The sequence below is a fragment of the Cricetulus griseus genome, chromosome 2, assembly GCF_003668045.3.
Source record: "Cricetulus griseus strain 17A/GY chromosome 2, alternate assembly CriGri-PICRH-1.0, whole genome shotgun sequence".
In the NCBI taxonomy this organism is placed as follows: Eukaryota; Metazoa; Chordata; class Mammalia; order Rodentia; family Cricetidae; genus Cricetulus; species Cricetulus griseus.
Window position 1 is genome coordinate 386,303,560 of NC_048595.1, and position 15,078 is coordinate 386,318,637.

Here is a 15,078-nt window from a genome sequence, read left to right on the forward strand (position 1 = left end):
TCTGAGCTAAAGTGGAGCCACTTTGCCCTGGAGGATATACAAGCTGTCTCCTGTGTCTCATGCGCTTGCTGACAGTCCTCTGGTTTTCAGGCAGGACCAAATCTGGGACATTTTGTCCTTCAGAGTTTCACTGGCATTGGAGGTGGTAGTAAAGTTGGCCTCCAGCTGAGATCAAAACCTTGCTTGGTCTCTCACCTCACTCTCTGTTCCCCTCAGTCATCTGAGAAAGCAGCCCCAGTAGACCATCTAAAAATTATCTTCTCAGGCTCTGCCTTGAGGAAACCTAATACATGACAGCTATGTGAAATCAATACTGTACATTTTTTAGTACATGAAGTCTATCTCAACAAAGCTATTTACATAAAAGGAAATACTGGGCTAGAATGTAGTTTGGTGGTAGAGCATTTAGCTAGCTCATGAGCTCATGTTGCCCAAAATTACAACACACATGTGTGTGTGTGGGCAGCTTAATAATCATTTATAGTAACTATTTTTTTTCCTTTTAGGAAGAGTTTTACTCTATAGCTCTGGATAGACTGGAATTCACTATGTAGACCAGGCTGTACTTGAACTCAAGAGATTCACCTGCTTCTGCCTCCTGTGTGCTGGGATTAAAGGCATGTTCCATCATGCCGAACAAGTTTTTATTTTTGTTCTAGAAATCTTACCTCATCTGGGTAATGCATTTCTGAAAATCCCTGATCAGAAATCCAAGTTGAAGATGCAAGTATCACTTTACTTCAAGGGGAAAACATACTTATTGCTGAGATCTCAAATCAATATTTAATTTAAAAAACCCTACAAACAATAAATTCCACTGAAATGGCCTCCTGTAGTCAATCAAGAGTTAACTTGGACTACAACATGGTAGCAGATCAAGGCAGTCTTCCTTCACCAGTGTGGTTGATGTTTTCCTTTGTGATTACAGACCACAGAGTACACAGATACCTAGTGTGGGGGTTTGAATGAGAATGGCTCCCGTTAGTTCACGTTTAAATGCTTGGTTTCCAGCTGGCAGAAGTGTTAGGAAGGATCAGGAGGGGTAGCCTTGGAAGAGATGTGTCACTTGGGATGGGCTTTGAGGCTTCAAAAGACCATGCCATTCACCACTCCCATTGGTTCTCTGCCTTGTGCTTGTAGATCAAAAGTAAGCTCTCAGCCACTGCTCCCAACCCATGCCTTCTGCCTATGGCCAAGCTTCCCAGCATGGTGGTCTTGAACTCACCCTCTGAAACCGAGAGCCCCCGGTAAACGCTTTCTTCTGTAAGTTGCCTTGGTCATGGTGTTTTGTCACGGCAATAGAAAAGTAACTAAGACACTTAATGTTTACGAAATTTAATCTTTATTGTAAAAAAAGGAACCAATATAAACAAAATATAAAGACAATGCAAAGGATGCTCAAGACAATCAAAGCAAACTAGCAAGCTGCAGGAAGCAGTGCAGCTCTTCCTCTGCCATTTCCTGCCACCATAGAAGATGCAGTGTTTAACTTGTTCTAGAGGAGTGGAGGGATGCTTTCTACCCTGAGATGGGAGGCTTTAAAAGAAGCTGTTGTTCATGTGGTGGGGAATAGTGATGTGTGTATATGACCAGATATGGCTAGACTTGCTGTGTTGTCATGTGACTGCAATAGAGCCCTGCTCCTGTGCTCTCCACCCAACCTACAAGAGCTCTTGAAACAGCTAGCATTAAGACATCTGGAATTAACAGTTGTCGTCCAAAATATTGTTGAAAAAGTTGGCTGGGATACTCAAAGGGAAAAGGGTCAGAGGTGTCACAGATTCTGCAGGACACAGAGGAGTTAGGGATTAGCAGTCATTCTGTCAGCAGGAGTGCAAGGAGAGTCCCTGAGGTCAGTTTGGGATGAAAGACAACAAACATTAAATGTCTATTAAGACATATGAGCATGTTCACAGAGTCTATACTGCCAGGCTGCTGGTGGGGTGGGGGGATGTGAAAGACATGGATCCCTCATCCTGCTGCAGGAATTGGGATATCACGCTTGTCTAGTGTGTTTGTGTTGACCTCATCATGGACCACAGAACACTGGTTTGTAGGAAGTTGAGCAGGGGTAGCCTGGATAGGTTCCCCAGAGATGTTGGGTATTCCAAATGGCTCCCCAATACCCCAACTCAGCCACATGTGGGTGTCCTCTTGATTAAGAGGGAGACGGGCTCTTGATCATGCCACTCTGCTCTTGGTCTGGTGCATCCTCCTCTTTCTGCTCCAACTTGAAGTTCTGTGAACAAGGTCATAGGTGAGGCCTGACCCTGCATTTGTCTAGTGATAGTTCTGAGGCACTGAGGGGTGGCAAAGGCAGGCAAGACTCTGTTGGGTTATAGTCTACATCTCTGAAGACATCATCTATTTTTTTCTATTGTACCTTGGCCTCACTTACCTCAAGCTCCTGTAAAACCTCATCCATGAAGTCCTGGGAACTTTCCTTGTAAGCCACAGCTAATCGAATTGCATCGTTGAAGAGCTGAAAGTGAGGCAGAAATGGCAGAAATAGAGCAGTGGGCAGGATTTTGGATCCTACCGTTATAATTGGCAGTCTCACCCTCCACTGTACCTTTTCATCACCCCGAGCCCACAGTCAGTGGATTTTGTCTCACCAAATGGGGTCCTCCCAGCCTCGCCCCGCCCTGCACCCAGCCACTCACTGTCCTCGTTTTCCCTCTTTCCCTTCCCTCCCCCGTGCACTCCGGGATGGCAAGCCACTTCAGCAGACTGCCTCTGGTTTGCCATTACCTTCACAACATTGGTACCATCAGCAGCTGAGACAAAGTACAGGGGCAGGGAGAACTTCTTGGCAAAACTGAAGTTCTTTTGAGTCATCTGTATGTCTGCTGCAGAGAGAAGCAAGGCATTGGCCTGTCCACTCAGAGAAGGGGAAGAGTTTGGAGGGAGGGTCATTGGAGCCTCTGTGCTAGGAAGTAGGGAAGGGACAATCAAGGGCTGCCCTCGAAACAGTTAACAGGGATTTGTGTCTTGGGAGGGCAGGTTTAGCTGCTGGCTTCCCCATTGGGAAGGGAGTATTTTGGGAAGGAAAAGTGACTGAAGGCTACCCATTCTTTGAAAGGAAATGTGTGGTGCTGGGTCCCCATGAATTACTGTCACCCAGGTGCAGGGATGGCCCCACCATCAATTTTATTGGCCACCAGGATGCATGGGATCTCCGGCCTGAACTCCCGAAGTTCTGCATACCAGGTACTCAAATTCTTATAGGTGATTTTCCTCTGGACATCAAATACCTACGGAGGGTAGAAGACAGTTTAATGTGTTAAAGTACTTTATCAGTTCCAGACAACACACCCAAATAGGTGTGTGCAAACTCAGACCAGCACCAGGAGAGGACCATAGGGAAACCAATGGGCATGCACCACAGGTGACATCGGTGGTCCCATACAGAAAAGAGGTAAGTTCAAATACCAAATGCCAGAGCAGGACTGAAACTAAAATGGCTGATCCCTCCCTCCCTCCCTCCCTCCCTCCCTCCCCCTCCCTCCCTCCCTCCCTCCCTCCCTTTCTTTCTCCCCCCACCCCTGTGACTTCTAGGGTTACACTGCTCCATTTGCCTTATTTCACACTCTTTTATTTAGTACCCTTGGTTATTAGAATTAAGAATTTTTAAGTTCTCAAGGGCTTTTGTGATTCAGAGACTGTGGAGGACAAGGTGATGAGTCCCTTCTATTACCCTTTCACTGTCCTCATGTGCCAGCTGGCAAGCCCCTTGGGTGGCCTTTATGTGAACACCACTCTTAGTCTATGTGTCACAAATAGCCAAGAGTCCTGTGCATGCACACAGAGTGACTTTAAATCATCAGAGGAGGCTGACGGAGATGGTGGCATCTAAGTAGAGACTGACTCATGAGCTACATTTTCATTGGATGGGTATAAACTGCAGAGGGAAGAGCAGATGGGTGATGCTGAGGAGAACGGACCAGTCTTTTCTGTATCCCCTTTGTGCTACTCCTTATGGATGAGACAGTACCCATTCATAAAACAGTGGTATGCATATTGTAGGAGGTAGGGCTAGACACGTTAGGTGGTGTCAAATGCTATAAAATGCCAGGGCAAATAACAATGGTGTCTGTTCACTTATCCACACCATGTGCTCTTATCAGAGATGCAGCACCTGTTTTCTTCCTTTGTGATTAGAGCCAGAGTGACTTACAGAGCTGTCACCAAACAATATGGCTCCTACCTGGTTCTCTTTGGGCACTCAGCCTTAAGGTCTAGCTGCCATCCTGTGAGCAAGTCCACAACAGTTCTTACTGACAGTGTTTTCTCACTTGGTGACAATTCCTAAGGTTCATAATTCAGAGAACTAGGCTTTGAGGCTGGGGTTTAGCTCAGTGGGAGAACACATATTCAGTGTTCACAAAGTCCTGGATTTCAGCACTTGGGAGGCAGAGACAGGCAGATCTCTGCGAGTTTGAGGCCAGCCTGGTCTCCAGAGTGAGTGCCAGGATAGGCTCCAAAGCTACACAGAGAAACCCTGTCTCAAAAAACAAAAAACAAACAAACAAACAAAAAAAGTCCTGGGTTTATTCCCTAGTACTGAACCCAATCCAAACCAAACTGAATCAAACATCAATCAGTCTATTGACTCATGCCTCAGATGCAGGGTATGGTATTCATGTGAATGTTTTATCTGTGGGTTAAAAGAAAAACATATTCCTTCTCGGCATGTACGAGTGGTGCCCTAGAAAATGAGCCAGGGAGCTGGGATGCAGGGACTCCCAGGAGACACATTTTCAACCTCACTTGATCCTTGTGCACACTGACTTTTGGGGACTTTTGTGCAGTTTATTACCCGAAGCCATTATTGGGTGGACCCATGGTAACTATCCTAGATAGCACAGTGAGAGCCTGGGAGGGAGGTGAGGACTGGTCTGAGAGGGAAAAGTCTCAGAAGCAGTGGGTAATAGCTGAGGGTACTCTGGAAGTTTTACTGTGGGTGTGCTCCATCAGTAACCAGCTATGGCCTTGTCTCAGCCATGTTTCCCTTGGACACTACAATGCCTAAGGAGCCCAGCTTCTTGGCCACTCTTTTACCTGTCCCCATCTGAGGACAGCTCCTCTGACATATTCTTTTTTAGAAGCTCTGAGGTGAGTCGTCTGGGTGGCCTTGAACCCTCTCCTACACATCTGTATTTGGCAGTGGGGCCAAGGACAGATGAGCTCCTTGGGCCAGAATTGCCTAGTACCATTTTTTTTTTTTTTAACCACCAAGCTGGTTTCATACCATGATGCAGGCGTGAGCCTTGTGGTAGTAGGAGGCATGCATGCTCTGGAACCGCTCCTGGCCTGCTGTATCCCAGAAGTCTGAAACATGAACACAACTCTGTCTGCCCAATAGGGTTGGGGAGTTAGAGGGCAGAGAGACCCCCACATGCCCCAAGCATTTCCATGCAGATCTCTGTGCATGAACATGCATATTGTGAGCAGTGTGTATGCAATGGTATGTGTAGGACGACACAGAACCATAAGGAAGGACAGTGCAGACAGGAGTCTCTGCAATGGACAATGGAGGTGCCCTTTGTCCCCACACTGAAGATATGGGGCCTTTCAAGACTGAAGTTTCCACAGATGGTGGATGGTCAGGATATGTGGCCTAGTGATCCCATGGGAAGGTCATGTCCTACATTTGAGAAGTGGTCAGGCCACAGATGTATTTCTTGATACTGGCTGCATGATAACCTCTGCAATGAGGAAGTTTACTCAAAGGCCTCTGTGTTCCTCTTCCCTCTGGCAGTGACAGTCTTCCAATGTCTTCACACCAGCAGAGGGCCCCAGATCTCATTACAGATGTTTGTGAGCCACCATGTGATTGCTGGGAATTGAACTCAGGTCCACTGGAAGAGCAGCTAGTGCTCTTAACCTCTGAACTATCTCTCCAGCCCCCAATGTCTGCTTTTCTAAATCCTGCCCTGCACACTAGTCCTGGCCTGAGACTTTATGTTCTGTGTGTCTCCATAAATGCTCTCTGACTTCCTATTTTTTTCTTCCTTCCCTCTCTCATGAGCCTCCTTTCCTACCACCCCCAAACCCCACTCAGCGTAGCCTGGGAGCCCATGCTGCTCACCCACAAGGATGGTCTTGCCGTCTACTGTGGCCGTGTGCTTATACAGGGTCAGAGCATATGTGGACAGCTGCTGTGGCTGACTGGATGCAGGTTAAGGAGCAAAGGTGAGAAAAAGGAGGTAAGGAAATGGGGATATTTATGTGATAGAATGGACCCTCTCCTTACTAAGATTTTCTTAATTTTTTGAGACAGGTTTCACTCTGTAGTCCTGGCTGGACTGGAACTCACAGAGATCCTCCTGCCTCTGCCTCCCAAATCCTGGGATTAAAGGCCACCATGCCTGGCCCTCTCTTTGTTGAGACAGTTTTTCCAGTGTAGCCCAGGGTGGCCTCAAATTTGTGGTTACTCTCCTGACTCTGTCCTCCCTATAAAGAAGTTAGATTTCAAGTTGAATGAATCCTATAGATAGACAGAGCCAGCTTCAGTGACACAAGGTCTAAGGAAGGGCCTGGGAGAATGCCCTGGATACCTAAGTGTGAGGTAACTTGGAGCAAGAATTTATAGAAAAGTTGTCTTAAGTGGTATCTCGATGCTAGGAGATGTAACTGTGGACACTTTGAGCCTTTCGTGGACAGAGTTCTTATAGGCTAGAGTGTCATGACTGTCCCACAGTAAAAACTACTTCCACCAGGCAGCTGACAAAGCATTTACAAACTTAAGTTCACTTGTGTGTGAAACACTAGCAAAATACCTGGGGAACAGCATCTCTTGAAACTGAAATATGCTGGACAGGAATGAGCAAACCTGAAGCAACACAGTGGGGCTTGTTATAGAGTGAGTGACATCAGCCTTTGGGGGCTAAGGTCAGGGAGAGACTCACTGGTCCTGCAGTTCTTGCATGCAGCCCTTGGGGGTCTACTTAGGGGGAACTTTAAGGCTCTCAGTTACAGCTCCTTACTTCAGATCAGTATAGGGCACAGGATGAGGGGACACCCCACATTTTATAAAGCTTATCCCTACAAAGACTTTTTAGGCTCTGAGGTAAGGGGTGAAATGATTAACTCAAGGTCAGAACTACTAAGGAGGTAAGATTTGCACCCAGGCATTTGATACAGACTAAGTGCTGTCTGCTGTTCTTCCTGCCTTCCTAGTAGAAACCCCAATGTAAGTAACCTCAAGACAAAACAGCCTGGATTATATGATGCAACCCATTGGTTTTTCCTGGGCTGCTGGTATAAAGGAGTGGACTGGAGGTTATGATGCATGGGAGTGGGAAAAGCCACAGGAACAAAGTACATTTCAAGCTTTTAAGGATACAATCCATCCATGAGAAACCTCTCCATGAGTCTGTAAGGGAAATGTGCTAGGTCACAGGTCATGTAGTATCTTTATCTTCTTGTCCCTACTTCATTACCCCTGGGCCGACAACCTGGAAGCCACTTGAGGCTTCCAATCTCTTGTGAACTTTCAGTCACAGTTTCTAGTCAAGCCTGCACAGTGGGAATCACCATTACCAAGCTCAGACTGCCAAACCACTGCATCACTTTATGGGCCAATTTGCATGGGGATCCCTGATCCATTATTTCCATCTCACATACTGCTACACATAGAATTATCACTGTCTAGACAGGGGAAAACCAAGGCCAAGAAGACTATTCAATCAATAGTCATTTTCCCAAGACTCGGCCATTCCTTAAGGCTTTGCTCAGATGTCTCCCGTGCAGGAAGATGACCCTGTGATAGCTAAGAAGTTCCACCCAGCTTGTACTCTTTCGTTCCTCCCTGACCTGCACAGAATCACAACAGAAACACTAGTTGATTTACTCTAATGCCTCTGTCAATCAGAACAGAGTATGTGGCACAGCAGTTTGGGAATCTTTAGTCTATCACTATGTTTCAATATCCAGGCAGTGTACCGGGGCCCACTCAGATCTGAACACACGAATGTGAGCACAGTTAACACGCTTAACTTAGTTTACATTTTGGAGCCACAGGGTAGCCTTGAAACCTTTTCTTGGTATTATAACTACTGACTCCCAATCAGACCAAATAGTAAATCTAAACAAAGAACAAAACAACAAGCATCCCACCTCCTGGAAAGATTTTAAAATCATATATATGATTTATATAACTGTGTATACAAGTTTTAAATAAAAACAAACTGATTTTAACACTCCTATGATTGTTAATTTCAAGTGTTGACATGATGCAGTCTAGAGTCACCTGGGAGGGGCCTCGAGGCCTCAGAATACTAAAAACTGGCAGAGAATTCTTGAGTCCCATGAAATGAGGTTTTCTCACCCACCAACCTTCCTCTAGACACAGATTCTACCATGGTCTCTAACATTGTAGAGGTCTCAAAGGGGCTGGAAACTCCTTGTCTTCAAAATGTCCTAGAGGCCAGAACTGCTAACAACTTATTTACTTATTTATTTTTAAACTGCATTATTAGGCTAATGCTGATTTAGCAGGCCCTTCTTGGGCTTCTCTCCAGTCCACATTTCCCTTAAGGTCTATCGGCTATTAAATCAACAATTGGTCTCCCTTTGCCTGCCACTTTGGTTTTCCGTGTCAGTTCTAAATTCAAGTGTGGACAAAGGGCTGATATTTACCAGAGAATCTTCCAAGCCTTACCTTAATTGTATGGGATATTGCTGAGGTTAAAGCAATACGACAGCAGAGCTTTAATGTAAGGTGGAGAAATGAATGTGAATTCATGAAGCTGGCCTAAAACTAGCAAGGCTTCCAGGAACTCCTCATAGCTATTCTGGTCTGAAGGGCCTGAAGTAGCGTGTGAGGTGATCTGGGAACAGCTGGGGTGGGAGACTAAACTAGACATTTACATGGGAACAACTCTATCCTCATTCTTTGAAGGCAGAAATGCACATGCACCCTCGCTATCTCACCCTGGACGGGTGAGAGGTCGGATGTCTGATGGAGATAAGCTAAGTGGACTGCAGAGCTTTACTTCAGCTCTCCAGGTGGAGAGTTCCACCCCTGCACAGCAGGTGCCAAGGCAGAGCAACAGTCCAGTCTTTAACACCATCACAGTCTATCATTGTTGCTACCTGTGCTTTTCAACTCAGGGAGTCCCTCCAAGAAATCATCTTTACTGCCTGTATTGTACCTATCACGTCCCTCTCCTCCATTCCTACTGTTCCTCTCTAGCCTCATACATGTAGTAATATCCCACTTGCCACCTCCATACTCTGTACTATTCCAGAAATTCTGGTGGTGACCCATTCTACAACTTCTGTCAGGACTCAGAAAACTCCGATTTCTGTCCCTTTGACTCTCCCATTTCCTCGTTAATACAGATATAGACACAAGCCTGTTGTTCGCCCACACACACTTGGGCTCCAGTCGAGGCTCCCCCTCATCAGCTCATAGAAACCACTTCTTCATCATCTCTGGAGGACGTTTCTAATCAATCCATTCTGGGATCGTGTGTCTTCTTCCCTAATTTCCCAACATACTTGGACTTGCCCACCGCACTGTCCCCCAGGCAGATGATCTTCACGTTGTCGTGAGCATCATATTTCTCCTGGTCCAGTTCACAATGCTTGGCTTTGTCCCCTGCCATGAGCTCGTGGCCACAGAGAAGAGCCAGCCTTGGAGTCTTATCACTGTCTGGAAAAGTCAACAAGAGGTCACCATTAGAGATGAGATCTCCCTTCAACTAAACCTACTTTCTTCTTTTTCCTGAACAGCCGAGAGAGAGTGCTCAAGGACACACAACCTGACAACTTGGCCACCATCTGCTGAGCCTTAGGGCTGTATCTTTGCTTCTAGATTCTCTGGTCATTTCCTGTTGCAGATGTGATCAGGCCACACCCCTCCTCCTACCTTCTAAACTAGATTTACAAGTTCAACAAACAAGTGTTTTTACTTGTAAAACACGAAGCAACAAACAACAACAAATAGTGCCTAATTCACATGGTAAGCCTGATACTTGGTAAAAACAAGCTGACACTAACCATACAATCTACTATGCCTGACCCATATTCTTTTTTTTATTTAATATTAAGTATACAGTGTTCTGTCTGTATGTATGCCTGCAGACCAGAAAAGGCACCAGATCTCAGTACGGATGGTTGTGAGCCACCATATGGTTTCTGGGAACTGAACTCAGGATCTCTGGAAGAGCAGCCAGTGCTCTTAACCTCTGAGCCATCTCTCCAGCCCCCCTCCATACAATTACTTCATAATTGTAATATCACTACTGTTATGAGTCCTAATGTAAATACCCGTGTTTTCTGATGTTCTTGTGACCCCCGTGAAAAGGTCATTCGACCTCCAGGGGGTCGCGACCCATAGGTTGAGAAGCACTGCTCTAGTAGTTTCAACCGTTTCCTAATATGGATGATACAAACCATACCTACACCAAGATTTTGTCCTTCACTGCCTGAACTCAGATATTTAACTGCTCATTAGGTTTGTAAATAGGAGACTGGGGCATATAGGGATGTTACATATTAAACACAAACTGTTCTTCAGTTCTGTGCAAACTCGTACTCCTCATATTTCCATAAGTACAAGACATACCGCTCGATGTCAACAGCGGTGTGTCACATCATCTCAATCCAAGTCCACTCGCTTCATACCCAAATAAGACTGGGCAAACAATACTGCTAAGGAATACACAACAATACGGATTCTTCGGATTCTAACACTCCGGCTCAGCAGCAGCAGGAGCTCGCACTCACTAACTCGAGCAGACACTGGAGCGGGCTCAACTGGCTGCAGTGAGGGCCATGACACACGTGTGGGCACAAGCCTGACATAAAAATCAGCAACAGGGTCCCACGTTTGCGCGACTGTATTTCCGCAAAGCCACGGCCTTGGCAAACGAGGAACCCAGGCTCCAGCAGTGATTATAGGTGAGCATAGCGAGGACTCTGTCCCTTCCACCTTCATCCTGCACAGGGAGCGATCCGTTCCAAAGCCAAACCCCGCCAATCGATTCGCGAAGGAAACCCCTCGGTGACTGCCTCTGTCTGTCCTCACAGGTCTGGGGTGGGGGCAAGCTTTCTTTCGTGTGACAAACGTTTTTAGGCGCCCACCAGGCCTAACCACCATCTCCCTTAAAGGACTCGCCAACTGCGATGGGGCCTCGGCCGGGTCCCCGCCTTCCCTTCGCCCCTCCTCTCAGCGGGTTCCCCAAGAACTTGGTCCTTGCTTCGGCCTGAAGGGACGCGGGACACCGCTGAGGCGCTCGCCCACCACAGCCCGTGGGTCACAAAGGCAGCCGGCTTACCCGCTAACAGGCGACCGCACTCCGGTAGCAGCTTGGCCGCGTCCCTGCCGCTGCTACGCGACCGCACCAGGACCCCGAGCTGGGCTGTCCGGCAATGGCCCGAAGGACCCCATCGGGGCGCGGGCTGGCTAGCGCAGTGCCTGGCTGCCTGGCACTTGCCAGCATTGCACATCTATCTGTTCCACTGACTAGGAGGACGACAGAGTGGGTTATCTTTGATAGGATAAACCTGAGCAAGTTTCTAGACTTTTCGTCATCTGTGGTCTGTCACTGTAATCTGTTGATGAGGTCATATGGATGTGCGGGTTGTGGGAAAAAAAATTGATAACTGTATAAAGTTTCTGAACGTGCGATTGAATGAAAAAAAATAAAAAAGAAAGGACGTGACTGCTCTTAGGTATGGTGGAGAAAGTTTATTGTAGATAAAAGGGAGAGCTTAGCCAGAGGTAGGAGTGAACATGACCTCAGGTTGGGCCATGTGAGGAGAGGAGGGAGGAGAGAGGGGCCAGCCAGGACACCAGGAGACTAAAGGGTGGACAAAGGGCTGGACAATCAAAATGGCTGGATTATATAGGGAAGGGCGGAGGAGGGGCAGTCCACTCCTTGGACTGGAGAAGTTTAGGATAGGGGGCAGGATATGAGAGCCAAACCCTGTGACATGTAGGGAGATGCTGGGAGAACATGGTGGCCAGTCTGCTTTGCTATGTTAAATAGGCATCCCAGTTAGCCATTTGTCCTTAATAGCAATGATCAAAAATTATTTCAAAATAAAAATGTAATATATTCGTGGGGTTTCTAGTAGCCTTCCCTTTGTGGCCTCTTGTGGCTTCATTGAAGCTTTACTTCTGAATACAACATGCACAAGTTACACTGCCCTTTCACAAAGTCAAGAACACTGCCTGAAATAGCTCAGTCAATACTGTTGTGCTATCATTTGCAGTGTTTTACTGTACACATAAAATACAGCAGTTAAATTTCAGGAAACAGATTCCTGTTGTTATCCTCTCACTGTTTTAATCAGCTTGTATCAAATTAGTTTATCTTTGAATTGTATCGTACTAAAATATTTGGTTTAAGAAATTGGTGTTTTGTTGACTTGAGTTTCATTAAAAAAAAAAAGGACTAAATTTTGGCTTGGAAATAGGGGACAAGCATACTTCTGCCATTCTGTGCTATAGCATTGTTCTCAGCATTGATCATAATATCTAAACTACAAAAACAACTATGAAAATGTAATAACAAATGTTCAGTCAATATTTAATATTTTATTAAATAAAACTAAAGCACATCCAGACTTTGCTTTTGTCTTAAATGGTAAAATTATACGTGCATCAGAGAATTGTTGTAAAATAAAATTAAAACAAAATTCTATATGATTTATCATCAGTAAACATTCGAGTAGTGTGCCTATTTTATATACCTATATACCTGGGTTCACCTAAACAATTCTAGGGTCATGGGCAGAAACAATGTAAGAAGCTTTGACCTAGATGGCCTTATGGGAACAGAAATTAGGAGAGGAACTCCACCCTGTCCCAGTGCAGTTACGGGTTTCCTTGGAAGACGTTTGGGAAAGCAGGCCTTAATGTTGTGTACTCCCTAGGACCTGCTACTACTGGGCCCTCCTAGAGTAAGTGATAGGGTTGTATGGTTGCAGTCAAGTCTCTGAGAAGGTTGGAAGATTGGACCAGAAGCAACAGACAGGCAGTATACATGGACAGTTTGGCTAGCAAGCCTTTGTAAACAAAGGCTTCGAGGAATGGGGAGAAGTGTTCCAAGTGAGCCAGAAGGAACACCTGACCACCATAGTGGCTCCATTTTTATCCTGAGATCAGGGTGTTCCTTGAAGACTAAGGGAAGGAGCCTATGACCAGATATGGATTTTTGGGAGACAGGCATATCTTCTGGAGGCCGGTGGGGTGGATTGAAAGATTTAAAGGTAAAATTGCCAGGGAGGTGTGATGTCAAGGATGATTCTAGATATCTGGTAAATATCATTCTTGCTGCTTGGTTACTTGCCACCTGTAATATTAGGGGGAGGGGACTAGGTAGGACTTGCAAGTTGTGGCCCTTCAAGTTGATGGATTGATATCCTCAATGCAAGGGCTGTGTGACTTCTGTGACCTCAAGACCACTTTAAGCTACTGGGTTGTTGTCCTGCATTCTGTCTTTTGTTAGAGATTGCATTTCAACTGTGAATTTAAAGCATTTTTTTTTTTGAGACAGTGTCTCACTCTATGGCCCAGGATGGCTCAAATTTATGACAGTCTTCTACCTCAGCTAAGATTACGGTGTGTACCACTCCTGGCCTAATGCTGCTTTTTTGATGGCTGTTAAGGAATTACATTTCCTTTGGGCTAGAGAGTTGGGAAGTGGTTATGAACATTGACTGCTGTTCTAGAGAACCTGGGATCCATTTCCAGCACCTGAAGGGTGGCTCACAACCATCTGTAACTACAGTTCCAGGGGACCCGATACCTTTTTCTGTCTGTTGTGGGTACCAGGCATGCACGTGGTACATAGACATGCAGACTGTCTACAAATAGGAATAAATAAATGAATAAAATGAATTGTATTTTCTTCTTGACAAGGTCCACTTTTGCTTTTGGCATCCCCCCAGCCTAAGCAGCCTTGCCCTAAGGGACATTTTCATAGGGATGATGGTAGACTCTGTTCTTAATGACTGAATGGGGTGCACTGCTGTGTGTTTGAGGTAGTAAGACTTCTGCTTGCTGCTGGGACAGAAACACCTCCTACACAGGGCTGCAATAGTACCTTTGTGCCCTGTGCCAAAGATTTGACACTCTTTCTCCACAGAAGCTCTCTTGTTTGTTTGTTCAGGGGCGCGCGCGGGGGGGGGGCAGGGATGTGTTGCTCCGAATCTGCTGAAGACCAGAGTCTGCATTAGTCTGGCATAGTCTGGCAACCACTCCCTTGTCCCCCCCTCCCCCCGCCACTTCTATTTCCCCAGGTTAGCTTTTGCTAGTCCAGATTAAAGGCATTCAAGAGCATAGCTGTCTGCACTTTTCCTGACTCTCTGGGACCTGGGACACAGGTGTGCTGCTTTATGAGAACATCCGTGATCATTCCTGTAATATTGAATCCACGTACATTCCTTTACCTGTATTTTCATGTGTGCTGCTTGACTGGCAGAAGGAGAGAGAGAGTGAAAGAGAGGGAAAACAAAAGGAGAGAGAAAGAGAAAGAGGACAGCAAGAGTATGTGTGAGAAGAGGGAGAGAGATAAAAGATACAAACATCACAGAAGAGAGAGAAAAAGACGAGGGAAAAAAGAGAGGTAGAAGGAGAGACAGGCCACTTTACTCAGACAGTGAGAGCACAGACTGTCCCAAATAGTGGAATAGGAAAGGAAAGGCAGGCTGCTCTCTGGTGAGGTGAATTCTCAACCTTCACCTGGGCAGAAGGAAACAGAAGGGTGGGAGACAGATGACAGAGAGGAGAGAGAAAGACTGGGAGAAAGAGAGATGGGTGAGAGATGAGAAAGACACTAAGAGGAAAGAGAAGAGAGAGTTCCAAGAGAAAGAGAATGGAGGAGAGATAGAGAAGAGAGCAAAAGAATGAGAGGAGAGGAGAGAGTGAGATCAGAGGAAGAGGAGAGAATGAAAAGTGAATGAGAAGATGGAGAGAGGAAAGAAAGAGAACAGAGTGAGGAGAGAGGGGGAACAGAGAAGAAAGTGAGTGTGTAGAGAAAAGGAAAAGAAACAGGGAGGATAGATGAGAGCAAACCGAGAGAAAAAAAGAGTTAAGGGAGAGTGGAGAGATCAGAGAAA

The 15,078-nt window shown here is 46.0% G+C and overlaps 1 protein-coding gene across 5 annotated transcripts; it reads right to left on the reverse strand.

The window, feature by feature from the left end:
- Nucleotides 1-1,319: 1,319 nt before the first annotated feature.
- Rabl2b (RAB, member of RAS oncogene family like 2B) lies at nucleotides 1,320-11,447 on the reverse strand. 5 transcript variants are annotated; one of them, XM_035440830.1, is made up of 9 exons: nucleotides 11,289-11,447; nucleotides 9,508-9,661; nucleotides 7,349-7,378; nucleotides 6,092-6,171; nucleotides 5,252-5,331; nucleotides 3,208-3,254; nucleotides 2,752-2,929; nucleotides 2,399-2,482; nucleotides 1,320-2,239 (listed from the first exon to the last, which is right to left on the reverse strand). In XM_035440830.1, exons 2-9 carry the CDS (start codon nucleotides 9,612-9,614, stop codon nucleotides 2,159-2,161), a joined length of 687 nt encoding a protein of 228 aa, XP_035296721.1. In that variant the 5' UTR covers nucleotides 9,615-9,661; nucleotides 11,289-11,447; the 3' UTR covers nucleotides 1,320-2,158. The 5 variants fall into 5 exon arrangements, with proteins under 5 accessions (XP_035296721.1, XP_027252106.1, XP_027252105.1 ...); XM_027396305.2 differs by having other exon boundaries at nucleotides 2,752-2,846; nucleotides 3,143-3,254; XM_027396304.2 differs by having other exon boundaries at nucleotides 2,752-2,849; nucleotides 3,143-3,254.
- Nucleotides 11,448-15,078: the final 3,631 nt, after the last annotated feature.

What these genes read in the sequence shown, in the direction of transcription:
- Rabl2b (XM_035440829.1), bottom strand. Translation starts at nt 9,614, where the DNA reads ATGGCAGGGGACAAAGCCAAGCATTGTGAACTGGACCAGGAGAAATAT. An exon ending in AGGTTTCTCATGGATGGATT is followed by an intron (nt 6,172 to 7,348) that starts GTATCCTTAAAA and finishes ACCTGCATCCAG; the next exon opens with TCAGCCACAGCAGCTGTCCA. An exon ending in GGTGGCCAATAAAATTGATG is followed by an intron (nt 2,925 to 3,142) that starts GTGGGGCCATCC and finishes TTCCTAGCACAG; the next exon opens with AGGCTCCAATGACCCTCCCT.